The sequence below is a fragment of the Myxocyprinus asiaticus genome, chromosome 35, assembly GCF_019703515.2.
Source record: "Myxocyprinus asiaticus isolate MX2 ecotype Aquarium Trade chromosome 35, UBuf_Myxa_2, whole genome shotgun sequence".
NCBI lineage: Eukaryota > Metazoa > Chordata > Actinopteri > Cypriniformes > Catostomidae > Myxocyprinus > Myxocyprinus asiaticus.
Genome location: NC_059378.1, coordinates 7,991,911 through 8,013,130, shown reverse-complemented (window position 1 = coordinate 8,013,130; position 21,220 = coordinate 7,991,911). Strand labels below are relative to the sequence as shown.

General features: G+C 38.1%; 1 protein-coding gene across 8 annotated transcripts; it reads left to right on the top strand.

Annotated features, from left to right (window-relative positions):
- Positions 1-1,168: 1,168 nt before the first annotated feature.
- Positions 1,169-21,220, top strand: LOC127426177 (uncharacterized). 8 transcript variants are annotated; one of them, XM_051672803.1, is made up of 18 exons: positions 1,179-1,310; positions 1,452-1,757; positions 7,458-7,836; positions 10,592-10,732; positions 10,815-10,941; positions 11,065-11,375; positions 11,486-11,568; positions 11,698-11,729; positions 11,824-11,994; positions 12,219-12,293; positions 12,421-12,456; positions 12,535-12,612; positions 12,839-13,003; positions 16,156-16,386; positions 18,091-18,165; positions 18,413-18,505; positions 19,085-19,195; positions 19,311-21,220. In XM_051672803.1, exons 2-18 carry the CDS (start codon positions 1,751-1,753, stop codon positions 19,785-19,787), a joined length of 2,592 nt encoding a protein of 863 aa, XP_051528763.1. In that variant the 5' UTR covers positions 1,179-1,310; positions 1,452-1,750; the 3' UTR covers positions 19,788-21,220. The 8 variants fall into 8 exon arrangements, with proteins under 8 accessions (XP_051528759.1, XP_051528758.1, XP_051528761.1 ...); XM_051672805.1 differs by lacking the exon at positions 1,452-1,757 and having other exon boundaries at positions 1,171-1,310; XM_051672797.1 differs by having other exon boundaries at positions 1,172-1,757.

Here is a 21,220-nt window from a genome sequence, read left to right as displayed (position 1 = left end):
TTTATTGGTAAGCTGGGAGCTTTTAAATTGCTCGGTGCAGAAGATAGCACCAGCAGAGACTATTTAGCCTTGACACGGAGCACTTGTATTAAAATGAATGGGAGAAATTGGAATGCCTAAAATAGTGGATGTAGAAAAGGAAGTCCTTCCTTACAGGTAAAAAAGCCAATCACCTTTTAGATACAGGCTTCGCCTTTCAGTCAGCTGAGGACGCATTAGTTGGACCAGCCTGCCAATTTTGTTATTTAGCGTGATCTGACCTGAAGTAGCACAATAGAGTGCAACAGGTTTGTTTCGAATTAAAAATCACATTCATATTTCCATAGACACACTGATTGTCAATGATAACTTATAAACCTTTTAAGACAGACCTATCATGAGCTCCAAGGTTGTTCATCAATGGTATATGCTTCCATTGAAGCCATCAGTCTGCGTTATTTCAACTTCATTGTTTAGAGTTTGTGTTTAATAGTGGAATTCCTGGTTAACAACTACAATACCCATGGTCCAACTGAGAAAGCTTTAAACCAGTCAGAAAACTTCGGCCAACACAGCCACGAAATGAGCCCAAGAGCGACCGCACACTCTAATGATGCACTGTAAATGATGCAACAAAGTCGGTCACCCTTCACCCTTCAACTACTAATTTGTAAATAATGTAAAATATATTGTTTTTATACTTCTTATCAACAACCTAAAATCAGTAGTTGTATATAGTCCCATCATTTTTTACTTAATTACATCATTCTCAGTGCTTCATGGGATTGTAGTTCATTCTCTCAAAGACGTCAAGTACACATTCTTTGTCTTTTTGTCTACTTTTTTTTTTTTTTTGCCTAAAAACAACATTTGTAATGCTGTGATTCATCTCGGAGCTGGTTGCTTTGGTTCATGGCTTACAACTCTTTTAATGGAGGATTTTATTAAAAGCCTATGCAAAAAATGAATGGGAAAAATACTTCCGTAACCCAGACAGCTGAGAAAGTGTGCGGCCACTGTTGCGCTCTATTTATGATACCATTTTTGTCAGAATTTACTGCAGATTTGAAATATGTTATTTGATTGTCATCTTGAGCAGCCGTTTTGGAGATGTTGGTCTTTCCCTATTCAAGCAGATAAATGTACTTTCATGCCATTTGTAACCATTTTAAATAGCCACCCATGCCTGGGAGCGTTTCCAAGATGGCGGCCGACTTGTCTTGAAGGGACTTTGGCGGCACAAGTGTGAGCATTCTTACTTCCGGTCTTAGCGACGTTCGCGGTTTCTGTGAGAGGAGAAAGGAGACGTTCAGAGGAGACTTGGCTAACTGGTACGAGTGTTTTTAAAATGAAAGCGGGGAGAGTGATCTATCAGCGGCAGGAGAGATCATCCTCTTTATATTGTTGTGTACCTCAATGCGCTAATTCATCGAGATACAACGCTGAGATTAGCTTTCATTCTTTCCCTGTAGATTCTGCTGTTCGGGCTCAGTGGTTAGTCAAAATCTGTAGGGACCACTTCAGTCCTACACAAAACACTCGAGTGTGTAGTAGACATTTCGAGAGAGATGATTTTGTTCTGACATCTGGGGGACTAAGAAGGCTCAAAAAAGGAGCCTTGCCGTGTTTTTTTGCGTGGAACAACTACACTCTACCCACACAGACACCTAATGTTTGGGATACAGCAAAGATATCGCCGGCTGACTCCGACTTGTGTGCGGTTCACGCGGCGCCTGAACTTGACCACTCCGTTACTCCAGCAACGTCAGTGATGGAAGGTGAATTTGCAAACCATTAAGAAGAGTTTAAGAGGAAAATAGAAGAATTGCAACATTACCTCGAATCCCCAGTGTGAGGTTTCTCATGTTTCCTCACATACCTGTAGCCCTGTGTGATATTTGTTCGACACTGCGGACAGTATCATGTCATCATTAATACACTTGGGCTAAGACCAGGGTTTTTTTTTTTTTTTTTTAGACCGAAAAGGAGATGAGAGCATTTTTCTATATCTGGAAAGATTCACTCGTTCATTATAGGGATAGTTCACCCAAAAATGAATATTCTCTCATCACTCACTCACCTTTATGCCATCCCAGATGTGTATGACTTACTTCCTTCTGCAGAACACAAATGAAGGTTTCTAGAATAATATTTTAGCTCTGTTGGTCCTTTTACTGCAAGTGAATGGTGACCAAAATTTTGAAGCTCAAAAATCACATAAGTCATCCATACAACCATTGTTGGGTGTAATCAAATTACAAAGTAATAAGTTACTGTTAACTAATTACTTTTTAAGTCAAAAAAGTTGTGTAATGTTTTCCATTTTAAATTCTTGTAATCAGATTACAGTTACAGTCAGTAGTGTAGTTTAGGGCATACCCAGGCATACACCGTATGCCCACCTATCTTTTTTAGGATTTTGCGTATGCCCACCTGAAATAATTGATGATATGTATGGCCGCCAGAACAACGAGTAGTCTTTTTCAATCTACTAACGCGATGCTGCACCGTTGAGTGAATTATGTATATATAAGTGTACAGAGACTCTCTTTAAATGCGCATGGAGTAGCGGGAGCGCAACTGATGGCACTGGCAAGACATGTAAATGCAGCGTAGTTCTAGCGGGAAGACTAGCAACTGTACATCATCGTACCATTAGCTAGGTAACTCCTAGCCAATCACATGTAGGCCATTGCTTTATAAGTCTGCTCACAATCTATCGCATTGCTGTTTCAGTGCGCTAACATGGCAACCTCCACCACCCCACCACCACTGGTTGAGTCCCGTCCTGCGTGGGGGTAGGCTACTCGCCCCTGCCTCCTATCTCCGGCAGGATATGACGGTTCCGAGTACAACTTCTTCGGACCGCCAGACGGGGCTTACGCCAAAGAGAGACATTACATTTCTGTTTATATTCATCAAATAAATGTCATCTTAAATTTCACTCAAGTCTGCGAGTATTACTGATAGACAGTCCGACTAAGCTGATCCACCAATCAGAATGTTCATTTCAGACGTGATAGGATATTTGCTAGCCAATAATATTTTCCGTTTCAGTAAGGGGCGGGATATTTCCAGCGTCTAATGCTGATGCACAAGCATCCCTGGAGTAACCATAATTTGCGCTGTAAATTTATTTCCCTGCTAAACGTAAAAATATATATATATATATATATATATATATATATATATATATATATATATATATATATATACATACACGCACACACACATTTAAATGTAACTTATGCAATTAAACTTTGAGAAAATACTGCATGTTATTGCACCCCTGCTAGTTTTTGATACTTTTTGTTTTTGCCTTTTACTGCTGTCGGTGGTGCCTTTTTCTCATGATATCAAATCATTGCAATTTATATTTCTAAATAGGTAAACAATTTCAGTATACACAGAAAAGCACATAATAGTACACAAATAAAAAAATAACCATTAATTTTTAAGTAGGCTATATACAGTTGTGCTCAAAAGTTTGCATACCCTGGCAGAAATTGTGAAATTTTGTCATTGATTTTGAAAATATGATTGATCATGCAAAAAAACTGTCTTTTATTTAAGGATAGTGATCATATGAAGCCATTTATCATCACATAGTTGTTTGGCTCCTTTTTAAATCATAATGATAACAGAAAATCACCCAAATGGCCCTGATCAAAAGTTTACATACCCTTGAATGTTTGGCCTTGTTACAGACACACAAGGTGACACACATAGGTTTAGATGGCAATTAAAAAGTTAATTTCCCACACCTGTGGCTTTTTAAATTGCAATTAGTGTCTGTGTATAAATAGTCAATGAGTTTGTTAGCTCTCACGTGGATGCACTGAGCAGGCTAGATACTGAGCCATGTTGAGCAGAAAAGAACTGTCAAAAGACCTGCGTAACAAGGTAATGGAACTTTATAAAGATGGAAAAGGATATAAAAAGATATCCAAAGCCTTGAAAATGCCAGTCAGTACTGTTCAATCACTTATTAAGAAGTGGAAAATTCGGGAATCTCTTGATACCAAGCCAAGGTCAGGTAGACCAGGAAAGATTTCAGCCACAACTGCCAGAAGAATTGTTCAGGATACAAAGAAAAACCCACATGTAACCTCAGGAGAAAGATGGTGTGGTTGCTCCCATGGCTCAGTGCATCCACGTGAGAGCTAACAAACTCATTGACTATTTATACACAGACACTAATTGCAATTTAAAAAGCCACAGGTGTGGGAAATTAACCTTTAATTGCCATTTAAACCTGTGTCTGTCACCTTGTGTGTCTGTAACAAGGCCAAACATTCAAGGGTATGTAAACTTTTGATCAGAGCCATTTGGGTGATTTCTGTTATCATTATGATTTAAAAAGGAGCCAAACAACTATGTGATAATAAATGGCTTCATATGATCACTATCCTTAAATAAAAGACAGTTTTTTTTTTGCCATTGTCATATTTTCAAAATCAATGCCAAAATTTAACAATTTCTGCCAGGGTATGCAAACTTTTGAGCACAACTGTATGTTAATAAAAGATAACGTGTTAACGTGAACATTACTTCACTCATATTCGCTACAGTGCTTAACAGTTTATTGCGTATTATGAATTAGTTTGTTAGTGTAATAATGATGTATTAACAATTTTCATAGTAGCCTAATAAAAGGAACATCAATGACACCTATTAATTTAAATACATATTTAACATCAAGTTACCATACCATGGTTCTTAGCAGTGTACTCTACACCATGCCAGCAGGAAACTTACCCTGATATAAATTTTGTACGTTTATGTGGGACTATAATTACAAGTCATTTTTTTTTTTTTATGGAAAAAAAAAATTCTTACACATTTTACATATGTACTGTATATAAATGTAAATGAATTTTAGAGGTCTAGAAGCAATATGATAATTGTGGGTGAGAAACAGATCAATATTTAAGTCCTTTTTTACTATCAATCTTCACTTTCACATTCCTTTTCAGCGATTCACATTCTTCATGCATATTGCCACCTACTGGGCAGGGATGAGAATATATAGTTAAAAAAAAAAAAAGGACTTAAATATTGATCTGTTTCTCACCCACACCTATCATATCACTTCTGAAGACATGGATTTAACCACGAGTCATATGGATTACTTTTATGCTGCCTTTATGTGCTTTTTGAGCTTCAAAATGTTGGTACCCACAAAACTAAAATATATTTCTTCTAAAAATCTTCATTAGTGTTCAGCAGAAGAAAGTCATACACATCTAGGACGGCATGAGGGTGAGTAAATGATAAGAGAATTTTCATTTTTGAGTGAACTATTCCTTTAAAACCTGTTGTAAACTCGAATACAAACAGAAACGGTCTTCCTTCAGTTTTCCGCCAAAATAAAAGATTATGGGTTAAGAAACTTTTTAAGAAATATTACTTTTATAATAGTTATAATCAATACAATTATTATACTCTTGTAATATACAGTATTTCTGAAAAATGTCTTAACCTACTAACTATTATTATTAAAGGAATATTCAGGGTTCATTACGTTAACCTCAATCGACACAATTTGTGGCATAATGTCGATTACCACAAAAAAAAAAAAAAAAAAATTTCGACTCATCCCGCCTTTTCCTAGCAGAAATCTAGGTTGAAGTAAGGAAGTGAATGGGGCCAATTTTTAGAAAGTTTAAGGCAGAAATGTGAAAGTTATAATTTTTATAAAAGCACTTGAATTCTTCTGTTATTAAGAATTACGTCGTCATGGCAATAAAGTTGTAAAATTGGATATTTACACAGAAAAGGTTAGTAAGCGATTTATCACACTAAAATCATGTTAAAGGAGCAATATGTAACATTGGCATCAAGCATTTAAAATGGGTACTGCAGTCCAAATTCAAAATATTGGAGAGAGTTGTCTCCCCCGCCCCCTCCTCCCCAGACTCGAAGCTCACGCGGGTTGCCAGGTTGTTGACACTCAACAGGAACGAGTAAACTGACAATGGCAAGCGACAAGCCTTACACTGTAAGTTAATCAGCTAATGTATAGCCTACATTTGCAATGTTTTTATTGTTTGCAAATTATAAACCAGCTCATGTGGATTTTTTATAACTCAGTCAATGTTAGCTAGACGTATTGCTGGCTTCCATGGCTGCAGCACGCTGTGTTTTCCCGCTAACTTGTTTCAAATCTGGCAACCCTGGGTGTCGAAATACTATTGGGAAATGGGTAGTGGGCGGGATCACACAGGCCAAAACACAAACAGAAATTCCGTCCTGGAACAGACATTTCAAAGTAGAATATACTGGCTGTAGCATTGTTTTCGGAGAAGCCAGTATTTCAACTTGTTTCCTAAATCTCTGACAACGTATTATGATAATTTTATGCTGTAGTACAGTAAATATATTACATGTTGCACTTTTAAAACGCATATTGTTTACGTTTTGTGGCTATACTTTTGAAACAGATAGCATTTTAATGTTTACGGATTGGCACCATTAACTCCTATATTAAGTGCCTCAGTGTAATCCAGATATTTGCTTTTTTAAGCTTGCTTTATTTTATTTTTATTTTTTTGCTGTCGAATGAGTTGAGCTTGTATTAAATCCATAATATTCCTTTTGCGTTTTATATAACAATGATGTAACAAGTGCTCTCTGATGGGGCAGGGGTTTCAGTTCCGTTTGATTTATCCCACTGGAAATTTCATTTAAACGTGTCGCATAAAAGATCGTATCACACAAAGAACATGGTTCACAGGCCAGAGAGAGAGAGAGAAAGTCTGTATTAATATTGCAAAATCAAAATTATGTAGGAAGCCAGATATCAACATCATACAGCAATACATTTAAAACTGACACCAAAAAAAAAAAAAAAGATAAAGAAAAAATGCCATACAGCAAGGGATTGATGTCACGTGTTTCCGGGTACAACAGCACTTCCGGTCCCTGTCCTGTGTCTGGTTTTTCAAACATATCAAAGTGAGGAGCATTTCGCGTTTTGCAGGTAGGATTTTTTTTTTAAATGGCGGTGCTGTATTCACTTATAGTTTGACGGAAGCGATTAAAGATCGCTAACAAACCCACAATACCTCAATGGCTTTGTTATGTACAGTTAATTCACGCGTGCTAACGCTTTAGCTACCTCGCTAAATAATGTGGACAGTGGGTGTTAGGCTGTGTTTTAAAATCTGTCGAGATGACTACATAGACATCATTTTAGACATCGATAGTCGTGATTTAGCAAGTACCACCATTTAACCCTAATATGGAGTGCAGTAGTAGGCAGTCTGTTGGGTACTGGACTCAGTAATCTGATCTGAGTGCTCTCCATATTGTAGAGAGAGAGAGTATTCAGATAATGCATTTTCATTGAGCTGTAAGAGCTCCAGATGAGCAGATGTTGAACAGCTTTGCTTTTTGGTTATGTAAATCAGAAATTGTTTGCTGCTTGACACAATATTTTGAGTGTAGTTTTACTAATACAGACTTCTTGGTTGCAGCTCTAGAGGAGAAAAAAGAGGGCTCTGTAAATATGGAGACCGAGGAAGTAGCACCTGAGGCACCTGTAGAACCACCAACCGAAGTGGTAGATGCAAATACTGAGGCAAACAAAGAGCCCACGGCAAGCGCAGAAATTCAGGACATTCAGAACCATGTCACGGACAACAATAAAGAGGAAGCCGTAACTGAGACGCAAGGTGAGTCTGCCAAAGTCACGGAAGGGGAGACAGACCCTCACAGACAAGTCACGGACAATCCTTCTTGTGACTGGTTGGAGCCACTTGAAGAAGACTGTGATGAAGCTGATGCTCAGAGCGGCGACCAGGATGGAACAGAGAGCCTTGCAGGGAGCGAGCTGAGAGGGGGCAGAAGCGGCGGGTATTTACATGAACTGGAGTTCTCATTTCAACACCTCACATTAAACATATATCTAGGAGTTATAGCTTTTTAAAGGGTTCCCGCAGTCCTGGAAAATCAGGGAATTTACAGTTGTGATTTCCAAGTCTTTTTTTATTTTTATTTTTATCCCCTTTTCTCACAATTGAAATGCCCAATTCCCACTATTTAGTAGGTCCTCATGGTGGCGCGGTTACCTCAATCCGAGTGGCGGAGGACAAGTCTCAGTTGCCTCCGCTTCTGAGACCTTCAACCCGCGCATTTTATCATGTGGCTTGCTGTGCATGACACCGTGTAGATTCACAGCATATGGAGACTCATGCTACTCTCCACGATCCATGCACAACTTACCACACGCCCCATTGAGAGCAAGAACCACTAATCACGACCACGAGGAGGTTACTCCATGTGACTCTACCCTCCCTAGCAACCGGGCCAATTTGGTTGCATAGGAAACCTGGCTGGAGTGTGATTTCCAAGTCTTGGTCAAAATTAAAGTAAATTATTTTTCAAAATCTAGTGATCGCAAGCACCTGGAAAAATCATTCAAGAAATTCTTTGGTCAAAACAAGTGGCAACCCTTTTATGAAAGGAATAGTTGAAAAATGAAAATTCTGTCATAATTCGTTCACCCTCATGTTGTTCCAAACGTTAACATTAAATGAGATTTTTTTTTTCAGTATTAATGCAATGGATAGTGCCTAATTTTAAAGTTTAACAAAGCACCCAATAGAATCATATGATTATTCCATGCGACTTGTGCGTCATTTCAAGTCTTCCCAAGGCATACTGTAAGTTTAGGTGGAAACAACTCACAATTTTTCAGTGAATACCTTGACATCTGTTGCACATTCACGAGCGCTGTGAGAGAAGCTCATTCATAGTGGCACTTATGTTCACGTTAAATGCTAAAAATAACAAGCTTTAAAGTGAGGCACTATCCACTGTCAATGTATTGAAAAGACGGACTGAGATATTCATTAAAACATCTTTTGTGTTCTGCAAAATAGAGAAAGTCATACAGGTTTGGAGCAACATGAGGGTGAGACCTTTATTCCTCTAAGAAAGCAGAAAATATTGTTGCGCTAAAACTTTTGTCAAACTAGTATTTAATCAGGTGTTTAGAGCCAAGGAACTTGGAAAAAAAAACACTTATTTTTCTTCTATTTTGAATCTGTTTAGTGTGCTGGTAGCAATTTTTGTGTTCTTTATTATAAGCCAACAAACTGTTATTCTACAGACTTTGTTTAGGTTTTTCAAAAATCCCCAAACCAAGACCGAAATTATCTATTGTAACTCCTATAACTTTCAAGCTACATCCACCACACTTGGCACAGACCTTCAAGGGATAGTTCACCCAAAAATGAAAATTCTCTCATTTACTCACCCTCATGTCATCCCAGATGTGTATGAATTTCTTTCTTCAACAGAACACAAATGAGAATTTTTAAAAGAAATTTTTTGCTTTAGGTCCATACAATGCAAGTGAATGGACAAAGGTCATTGTGCCAAAACAAGGGTTTCAAACTGTGCTGGCTCGGTATGACTCTTAAAGAAAACAACCGCCCGATCGAGAAATTTGGAAAAGCTCACACAAATACATACATTAGACATTACAGAACCTTTTCACTATTCCTCTTCAGTGATACAGTCTGATGCAGTAAGAAATTAGAAACTCCCCTCGAAAACCGATAATAAGTCATCACAGGAGACTCGTGTTAAAGAGATAATTTTCATTTTTGGGTGAACTCTCTCATTTACTCACCCTCATGCCATCCCAGATGTGTATAACTTTCTTCTGCAGAACACAAAGTTTTTTAGAAGAATGGTCCACATAATGCAAGTGAATGGTGACCAGAACTTTGTATCTTCAAAAATCGCAAAGGCAGAATAAAAGTAATCCATAAGACTCCAGTGGTTAAATATGTTTTCTGAAACGATATGATAGATGTGAGTGAGAAACAGATCAATTGTCCTTTTTTCTATAAAGCTCTACTTTGAGTAGGTGGCGATATGCACGAAGAATGCGAATTGCCAAAAAACAAAAGAAGAAGTGAAAGTGGAGATTTATGGTAAAAAAAAGTACTTAAATATTGATCTGTTTCTAACCCACACCTATCATGTCACTTCAGAAGATATGGATTTAACCACTGGAGTCATTTGGATTACTTTTATGCTGCCTTTGTGATTTTTGGAGCGTCAAAGTTCTGGCCACCATTCACTTGCATTGTGTGTAGCAACAGAGCTGAAATTTTCTTTTAAAAACCCTTGTTTGTGTTCAGCAGAAGAAAGTAAGTCATACACATTTGGGATGTCATGAGGATGAGTAAATGATGAGAATTTTAATATTTTGGGTGAACTATTTCTTTCAAACTGTTCTGAATCGCATTGCAATATATTTTCTAACGAATGGAATAACAGTTTTTGCACAGCGGATAACAAATAAGAAAAATCCCATAGACTTACATTGACAGAATGTTCAAACGGGCCAATGGAATGCTCGTTAATTCAAACACCCAACTTTCATAAAAATCAAATGTAAACATAAACACACAAGGCCTGCCATATCATGGCTTTAGGTTACATAACCAAAAATCTATTCATCTATATATCTTTTACAAAATTTCATACAGAGACTTTGACAACCCAATCTAGTTCCTTTAATGAAATGTTCTTTCTCCTATTATGCTCCATTACATTATTGGTGGAGCTTAAACTGATGTATGTGTTTTTCCAGATTTAAACCTCGTAGGAGACCGCAGTGCGAGGCTGATGAAGGCTGGGAAGATTGCCCTTCATTAGGTGAAGGATGGAAACGCAAACAGGTTTTCCGTAGATCAGGCACAAGTGAAGGACGCAGTGACACGTACTATACAAGGTATCTTTTAACGGCTGAATTAAAATGAAACTGGTATCCTTTGCAGTTGTATCGGTTTATAAAATCTGTCTTTTTCTTTCAGTCCTTGCGGTCATAAAGTGAGAAGTAGGGTTGAGCTTCTGAGATATGTTGATCCTTCCCTCGACCTCACAAACTTTGATTTCAAGACGGGCAAGATCCTTGATGATGCAGTTCCAAAAAGAGGAAGGGTGAGGAAGAAATGTTCATCATCAGCATACTTTTTCAGTTTATTCTTTTCCAGAAATGGTAAATTCTTTCACATTGTCCTACTAATGCCTATGTTTCGTTCATTTCACCCTATTTACCCATAGAGGAGGAAAGTGGAATCTTCCCTGCTATACTTTGGAGGCTCCGCTGAAGTGCCAAATAAATTAATGGATGCAGGGGGCTGGGCCAGTAGTCCAGGATCTTCAGCAAATCTCAGTGCCTTCCAGAGAGAAGGCCCATATGTGAAGCCGAAGGTGGAGAATTCCACAACCGTGACAGATACAACTGTTCCAAGCTTTACCACTCCTCCTAATATTAGTCTGACTGAAATTCCAGCAAAGCCAACTGCTCCTCTCTTGGGGGGTTCTGACGGGCTTGTGAATGGCAGTGTTGGAACTTCAAAACCTTTCCTGAGGTATGCAAATTACTTAACTGACTTTTCTTTTTCCTATGCTTTAGCCTTAATGTTAAATACTTAAGTGCAAATGTCTTCTTTCCCTTTATGTTCGTTTCGTTTATATTCAGTGTCTGCGTGAAATGTAATAAAACTATTACATTTGAAGAGGGACAAACTATGTGCCAGAACTGCAGGCTTGAGGTTAACATACGTAAGTCAAAAAGTGCCATGCCTCATGTTTTGTGAGTGTCGGGGATGAAGCAGCTATTTTGACTTGTGTGTGCTTTAAATAGTCTGTTATTTCAGTTAACATCATGGTAATTATTTGGTTTTGTTTTAGCAATAGAGAAAGGCAGGAAACCCTACAAAAAGGTATGTTTTTTTTTTTTTTCCTAATGTAATGTGTTGCCTTTAACAATTGTTACAGTTGAACAACACATTTATGATTGTATTTTGTGTTGTTTAGTGGGTGCCATGTGGCCGGTGCCGGGGTTGCCAAGTCATGGTGGACTGTGGAAAATGTGTCAGCTGCAGAAATGGCAAGCTTCGGCTTCGACTGAATATCCGCTCCCGGAAAATCGTTAAATGTCGCAAAAGAAAGTGTTTACACCCCATCCGTAGGGACAAGAGTGGAAAGGTACAATGGATAAATTCAGATTTTGTGCATTTTTGTTGTTGGATTGCAGATATTCTTCATGATTATCTCACATTTGTATAAAAATAGAATTTACTAGCGGTGATACAAATCTTCAATCTACATATGTAGGTAATGTTTGTCTTGCTCATTTTATGTTCTTTGTTTTGTGTTATATGGTTTGTTGCTGACATTATAAGTTATCTTTAATCTCTAACCCATTTTAGGTTAATCCACAGACATCAGGAGGACAGTTTTCAAACACATTTGGATCCATCAGCACAGCTTCAAGCATTCAAAAAGTGAGAAGAAACCTCTTTATGCAGTACTGGTGTCATCATGGTTTCATTGTTTATTTCCACACAGTGTACTGTTACTTGATTGTGCTTATAAAGTGTTTGTAGTCATTGAGTTTTTCTCTTTTCTCAGTTTCAGCCCTCAGTCGCAGATTTTGAGGAATCACAGGTAACGGTTACTTAAATAATTCAGACAAAGTGATCAGAGGGATTGCTGTAAATCAAAATATTGTTTTCCTGTGAACAGAGCTCCTTGGCACAGTACAGTGACTCAGAGGATGTGTCTCTGTTCCTTGGCGGTAATGATGGTGACTATGGCTATGAGGTAGAACTTGATTCTATTGAACTATTTGGTACATTTTTGGAATTAAGATATAGATTGATAACTATTTAGAATTAAGTTAATAACGAGAATAGTTGGCTGACTAAACTTTAAATGGCTTTTGCAAATATTTCATAGTGTCAGATTCAATGAGAGCGTTTAAAATGGTGTCCTTGGTCTTTTTCAAATAATTCTTCTTTTTATTTCATCTTGTTCGATTGATCTGCAGATGGTTGCAGGAAAGTTACGTCGCCGGTCCTGTGGGAAATGTAGAGGTTGCGTTCGGCGTACGGACTGTGGAACTTGCGATTTTTGCATGGATAAACCCAAGTTTGGAGGCAGAAATAAAAAAAGACAGAAATGCCGTCTACGGCAGTGTGAAAGAGAGGCTATGGTGGGCTTTTGAACATATGATCTAATTATATTATTGGTATTTATATTGATTTTCATGTTTTCACCTCGAATGTGAATTAGATTATGTAGTGCAGGGGTTTTTAAACTTTGTCCGGGGGTGCTAGGGGGTCCGTGGAAAATTTCAGAGAAAGAAAAAAGTAATCATAAATGTAATAAGTAGGGGGCCTGGGTAGCTCAGTGGTAAAATACGCTGGCTACCACCCCTGGAGTTCGCTAGTTTGAATCCCAGGGCGTGCTGAGTGACTCCAGCCAGGTCTCCTAAGCAACCAAATTGGCCCGGTTGCTAGGGAGGGTAGAGTCACATGGGGTAACCTTCTCGTGGTCGCTATAATGTGGTTTGTTCTCGGTGGGGCGCATGGTGAATTGAGCGCGGATGCCGCGGTGGATGGCGTGAAGCCTCCACACGCGCTATGTCTCCGTGGCAACGCGCTCAACAAGCCACGTGATAAGATGCGCGGGTTGACTGTCTCAGACGCGGAGGCAACTGGGATTCGTCCTCCGCCACCCGGACTGAGGCGAGTCACTATGCAACCATGAGGACTTAGAGCGAATTGGGAATTGGGCATTCCAAATTGGGAGAAAAAGGGGAAAAACCCCCCCCAAAAAATAAAAAATAAATAAATTAATAAATAAATGTAATAAGTAAAAATTATATTTACTGAATTTGGCATTATTGCCATTTCATTTTAATCGAAATATTTTAACTTCACTCAGTTATTGGGTAGAAAAAAGACACGCTATCACTGTAGGCTAAATATTTACCAGATAATTAGGGATGCACCGATATGAACATTTTTGGCCGATACCGATTTTAACAACAACAAAAAAACTAGGCCGAAACCTTATTTTGTCATCAGATCACCGTTTTGCTTGGGAAGTATGCTTTAAAAATGTACAAAGATAATATAATATTCTCTATATAATGTTCTCTAGTTGTTTATAATTTATTTTGGCTTTTGTACAATAACAATATAAAAGCGAATTATTTAAATTGTCTTTATAATATCACTCGTATCAATTACAATTTTTCTTAATTTTTTTATGGTCGTTATACATAATGTATAGCGATCTTGGGGTCCTGGGTAGCTCAGCGAGTAAAATTGCTGACTACCACCCCTGGAGTCACGAGTTCGAATCCAGGGCGTGCTGAGTGACTCCAGCCAGGTCTCCTAAGCAACCAAATTGGCCCGGTTGCTAGGGTGGGTAGAGTCACATGGGGTAACCTCCTCGTGGTCGCTATAATGTGGTTCTCGCTCTCGGTGGGGCACGTGGTGAGTTGTGTGTGGATGCCGTGGAGAATAGCGTGAAGCCTCCACGCGCGCTATGTCTCCACAGTAACGCGCTCAACAAGCCACGTGATAAGATGTGTGGATTGGAGGCAACTGAGATTCATCCTCTACCACCCGGATTGAGGTGAGTCACTACGCCACCACGAGGATTTAGAGCGCATTGGGAATTAGGCATTCCAATTTAGGGAGAAAAAATAAAAATGAATAGCAACCTTTATATATTTTAGGAGTGGGTCCCTCGCAAGGAGATTGTCATATTTGTGGGTCCTTGGCATCAAAAAGTTTGAAAACCCCTGATCTAGGGTGCATCTCAATCAGCTCCCTAGTTCAGTAGTCAGGGCACTGATCAGTGAGTCTGCCATTTCTAGGGCTGTCCCAATTGCAAAATCGTTCCAGTACACTGAACGTTCGCTCTCTAAAAATTCCCAGAATGCACCGTAAAACCAGATAGCATCGCTGCTAGCTATATTTACTTACCGGAAATGTCATCAGGTCTTCTGAAGTCTCTCAAGTTGTTAGAAGATGAATGCAAGCGTAAATATAAGATGCCAAAGCCTTATTTTCTCTTAAAAAGAGAACGTTCTTTCATTCATAATGTTCATGAAAGGGAAACAATCTTTTAAATACAGCGTTGTTGCTGATTAATACCAGCTGCGTTTAAAAGCACAAGCTCGTAATTTTGTCGCAGGTGATCGAGACATAAGTGTCCCAATGCTCAGTGAATCAGTACCCTTGCCAGTGCCTGAATTCGTGTTCATGATCTACATATTCACAACATAGGGAGTTAGGGAGCTGATTGAGATACTGCTTGTGTATGGAACATTATTTAAAACTTAGTCTACTAAGGTTGGGAATTGAGAACTGAAAAATTGGGACCAAAAACTTGGCCATGATGTTTGGTTCTGTTGACTTGGTCTGATTCGTGAATGAATGACACATGTTTTATTTTAAAGAATCTGTAAAAAAAGACCAACTTGAAATGAACCAGATTACTTTGTGTAGTCAGGGGTTGTGAGACTTATACCAACATAGTTACTACTTGGTAGTTTATATGACAGTGTGTTGTTAAAGATGCACATTCAGAACAGAGTTTTGTTAGGGGTTGGGGTTACATCCTCAGAAACATTAAAGGGTTAGTTCACCCAAAAATGAAAATTCTCTTATTATTCACTTACCTCTGTCAGTTCCTTGTTATGGAAGTACATGGGTGTCAGCACTTTGACGGTCCAAAAGTCACATTTAGGCAGCATAAAAGTAATCCATGTGACTCCAGTCGATCAGTGAATGTATTCTGAAGCGAATCGATAGGTTTATGTAAGTCGATAATTAAAATGTTTTTAACTTTAAATCGACGCTTCCATCCAGGGCTCTGATGCTTTTTCAAATGTCCGACTCTCGCATGATGTTCGTTCTTCCATTGAAAATAAGCACCGCTTCCGAATTCTCGCATGAACTCGCTGATGCACTTGCGTCAGCTGCTGGCAGGAAGCGCTTTTAAAAAGTTCAAGTTTTTATTATCGATTTATTTTTGACACAAATGTATCAATTCACTTCAAAAGACATTCATTGATCGACTAGAGTCGCATGGATTACGTTTTTGCTGCCTAAATGTGACTTTTGGACCGTCAAAGTGCTGACACCCATGTACTTCCATTATAAGGAACTGACAGAGCTCTATCTTCTAAAAATCTTAAATTGTGTTCTGCTGAAGAAAGACAGTCATACACATCTGGGATGGCATGAGGGTAAGTGAATAATGAGAGAATTTTAATTTTTGGATGAACTATTCCTTTAAGGGACTGGAATTAAATGCCATTCTTGTCTCAATATTTGTATTTAACAGAAGCATTTGCTGCCCATGGATGAGAATCAGTCAGAAATGCTTATTCCAGAGGAACGTGGCAGGCCAAGGCCACGTTATACATATTCACGTGGTAGACCCAGGAATAGAAGATTGTGGGATTTCGAGGTCTCGGATAATGAGGCTGAACGTTATGAGACCCCAAATCCTTTCTCAGGTTCTGCACAGATGGTGAAAAGGGACAGGCTCCTCATCCCCAATTATAATGGAAAGGTATGTAGTGGAGTAATATTAGTTATTACTTTAGTTATGTTGGCTTGACAAAGCCGACATACTGTTATTATACTCCTCCTAGAGCGTTCAAGCTACACACACCAAACTTAGCACAGACTGTTCAGACTTACTCCGTGTGCTGTATCTTTTCTAACTAATCAGCAGGCCAGGATGGAGTCTGTGTGTGCAGAAACACAGCAGAGAACGCTGCAGATTTCCGTAGAATTGCGACATCTGTCATTCACATTTTCTACTTATCCCCCACCCCTTGCATGTTTATTTATTAAATATTTTAACTAATTTCATGATGATTTCAGCTACAAATAAGAGTGTAGTACTCTTAGATTTATGTTTAAATCCCTTCTGCAGAATTTTCCTCAATTAGCACAAAGTGAGCAGATTCTGTCATGGCCTGATCTGACTCTAGGTTTTCCCATAGCTGATGATTAAATATCCATAGTAGGGCTGGGTATTGATACAGATTTCCCGATTCGATTCTGATTTACTAGCTTTCGATTCCGATATCGATTCATATGGGTACATTTGCTACAATGTTAATTTTGCTTGCATATGAAAATAATTATCTCTCAGCTAATGCTCTTAATTATAAAGGAACCTTCTAGGCAACCCTTCTAGGTACAATTTGAAAATATAAATGTTACTAATTATATTTTATCTTTTGGTTTTTCATCAAATTGGTCAGCTTTATGGGCTTTGAGAATTTTTCAAATGTCCATCAATAAATGTCTTGAAATTGCGTATATAATGTTGAATATATATTTTTGTTACATTTTTATTGTTTACTTGCATAATTTGTGCTTTTTACAAGTATTTACATTGATAAGTAGAACACATGCTGAATCGGCACTGTCTCTATAAGACTACCGACATCAGCCAGTGAGTACATATTATGAGAGAAGATGTGCATGGTTTCTACAGTGCATCCATGTGTGATTAAAAATAAATGTTTCTTTTTTTATTATTTGTTTTTAATCAACAACTGACTGTAAAAAAACAGAAAGGTTATTAAAAGAGACATTATTGAATGACAAATGGATCGGTAGATCTCATCTTCTGACACACAGAACGAGTGAAACAGAACTTTTACTCTCAACACGCAGTGAAAGGACTTCTATGCTAATAACATCACTATACTACTCAATCACTGGTAAATGAAATCTGAACATTTACTAGCCAGTGGCTAATCATAGACATTTTTTGTCGCATAGCACATTTGTTCGCACATGCGAGTGATTTACTTGCATTATAGAGGGTTGCCACATAAAGTAAAAGATCGATCTTGGGATTTAAGAGTGGATATTGTTCAAATGAAGATTGCGATGCATTGGAAAATCAATATTTGAACCCAGCCCTAATCCATAAACATGCATGGTAAATTTCTGACCACACTTCCTCACAGAGCTTTCAAGCTATGTCCACCAAATTTAGCAAAGTCCATTCTGAATTAGTATGCTTTCTTTTTCTTATTCGACCAGACTTTTTAGAATTATCTTTTATCTATCTATAGATGTGGTAAGACCTGTGTATCTAGATAAAATCTTCTAACTTAGATTTAAAACAACTTTCAACTTCAGGCAAGGCTTTGTCATGCCAACATTTTAACGTTCCTTGTGTATGTTCCTTTTTTTTTCTTTCTTTTTTTTCCACTTTCAACAACCGTGTTTTCCTGTTTTGTTGACTTAGGCTTACAGTTATTCTGACATTCCAAACAGTTATATGCTTAACAACATCCCACTCTACAGCTTCCAAAATGTTGAGGTATGTTTACGCCATCAGTGCTTACCAAGGATCAGCTTTCTCCATTCCATGTAATCTAAATCATCAAGTCATGATGATTAAAAAAACTGATCCTAGAGCTGTTTTTTTTTTTTTGTTTCTAGCAGAGCTTGTTTGGTTAAAGGCATGTAGCTCTGAGCACTGATTTAGTTCCATATTCTTATGATTTTTAGACCTATATAATTATATTCATATCTCATTTTTCTGTCATCTCCCATGTCTTGAGAAGATCAGCCACCAGCTGCACGTAGGAAGGGTGGAAATGATCAAAGAAAATGGGCTTCAAGGCAGTGGCATCAATAGCAGAGGCCTTCTGTCTGTTGTAAGCTCTTTATGGTTGTTTTTCTTTAAGCTTCAACAATTGAAAAAGATAAGATAGGCTAGTGGAAAATTAATATAGCAGGTAAGTAAGTTAGCCTTTTGATGGCTGGTAAAATAAGTAAACAATTCAGTATTTTCTCCAGTGAGTGCCTACTAACTTCAGATGTTGTTACCGCTCAGAGGGCAAATTAAAAAATGCGTAGAAAAGGTTTAGGATTTCTTAAATCAGAGCTAAATGAATAGGGCAGTGTTTCCACAAGGAATAACTTGCCAATACTAAATTATCATCCTGATACATTTTCATTTCTGTTGGGTGATTATATTAAATTAATAGTGCTCTGATGTAGGTGTTTTTTCATTTTTTATGTATAAAAACGTACCTCTAAAGAATGGCACAATGAACACATTTGAGTACATGGTTTCTCCTCAGGTGGCTGAAAGTTATGCCCAAGCAAAAACACAAAAATTAAAGGGAACAATTTCAATAGGGTTTCAATGCACATTATACAGCCATTAATTGCTTGCTGTGTTTGCGCGGTCTGATTACACGGATTTATTTCTATTTTCTCTTTATTTGTAGAGACCAGGAATTCAGCAAGATTTTCTTTCTGCAGCAAGATGTGAGAGTGTGCCATTTCCCCCAAGCTATGGATTTGGTGCTGCTGAACAGGATGTTGAATCTTCCCCATCGGTAAGAAGCCATTTAATGGATATTGTCGTAATCAAATTGTGTATGGTATGGCTGTCAGTAGTTACAAAAATTATTACTCCACATTCAAGACTGCTTTGTATGCTGGCTTTTGCAGATCACCCAGATATTCAGTATGGCTGACAGTGACCCTGCAACCAAAGGCATTGACATTGATCATGAGCTGATGCAGCTGCTGAGGTCTCTTCGTAGCACAGTACTTCCTGTCCTCTGGTACTGCGTTGTGATGGAGGGTCCAAGGTTGCAGTTAATGCAGTGCTCCAAGCGCTCCACTATGGCAGACACCATTGTTCATATTGAGCCCAACTTCTACTACCACATCAGCGTCCAGGAACAGCCCCTCTTGCCCACCCACAAACTCTACGACAGCCACCCTCCTCGTCTCACCACAACAACAGAGGTTATTGCCCTCCTTGAGGACCTGGAAAAGCATGCTGTCTGCCAGGGCTTTGCGAAGAAATGTTCTACACCTGGACCAGAGCCGGTTCTTCCTGAGCGGGCGGCCACCTGCGACTTCCTCATTTTACCAGAGGCAGAATGCTGTCCAAAATGCTCAACTCTGCAACAGGGTTAGAGAAAATGTTCAGCACATGGGAATCGGTTTTTAAGGAACAGTTCACCCAACAATGACAATTGTTGTCATTTACTCACCGTCATGTCGTTGCAAACCTGTATGACTGTCTTTGTAATGTGGAACACAAGAGCAAAATTTGTATGAAAATCCCGGTGTGTCAATTCAGTATAATGGCAGTTAATAGTGTCCAAAAGCATCCAGATGTATCATAAAAGAAGTCCGTGAGGCTCCTATGACGTTCCAAGTCTTCTGAAGGCAATGGTAGGCTTTAATGAGAAATAACCTGAAATGCAAGTCATTTTTCAGTCAGTTTTTCTCGTTCATGAGTGCACGAGAGAAGCTCGTTCACGTGCGAACTTGCATAGTTTTTAGCGCTAAGCCTTAAACCTAACGCACAAGCCGCATGGACTACTTTTATGGTCCTTATTTATGTTTTAAAGTGAGTCCTTATCAACTGTCATTGCATTTAGTAGATTTTTTTTTTCTTTTGTGTTCAACATGGGAAAGTCACGCGGGTTTAGAATGACTGAGGGTGAGTAAATTATCACCGAATTTTCATTTAAGTAATACTCCTATTTATGCCAATTATGAACTGTTCCAGCCAACCTGCAAGATTAAATATCTTCCTACTCCAAAATAGAAATATTGAAGCACCCTTTATGATTTACTTCAGAGGGACACCAACATTACTTTGACTTTCAGATTATTGCTTTGTTACTTTAATCCATTGAAAGACAAATTGTGAACATAACGGTACAATGATTTGAAACCCTTACTCTATTATTACACTCCATTTAGGTTAAATAGCTATTGCGGTATCATCCCACATGAAGAAGCATTACCACCCTGACCTCTAAGCAAAAATGTGTATTTTTTTTTTTTTTTACCCTTAAGTATATAAACATAATTTCTTTTACCCACTAAGGCTAATGATGCACATTGAACCCTGACTGTTCATTAAAGTTGGAAGCAGTTTAACTGTACATCATGCCATGCATTAAGCTTGTAATAGTTTACAGAATTGACGTTTAAGTGAATCGCATTTCACACCATCGTCTGTTTGAATTCCTCATACCAGTAATGTCTATACATGATCATAGTTCTAATGCTTATATACTTCTCAGGGGGGATTTTTCAGAATGCATTAATCAAATGGAAGATCCATATTTGTTGAAAGATTTAATATTTGCTGTTTAATATGGGATGAGGCTGCTCTCTTTTGAATAGATAATTTTGTACATACTGCAACAATTACGGCAGTTAAATCAGATAGATAAAATCTAGCGAGAATTTTTTTATAAACTTGTCGTTTTTTTCAGAATTTTCTTTAATTTTCATTTCCTGTTACAAAACACTGAATTGTGTTTGTATGTGCTTTCATATTATGAACAATCTGATAATTCTCTATTTAATAAATCATATTATCAGTTGGA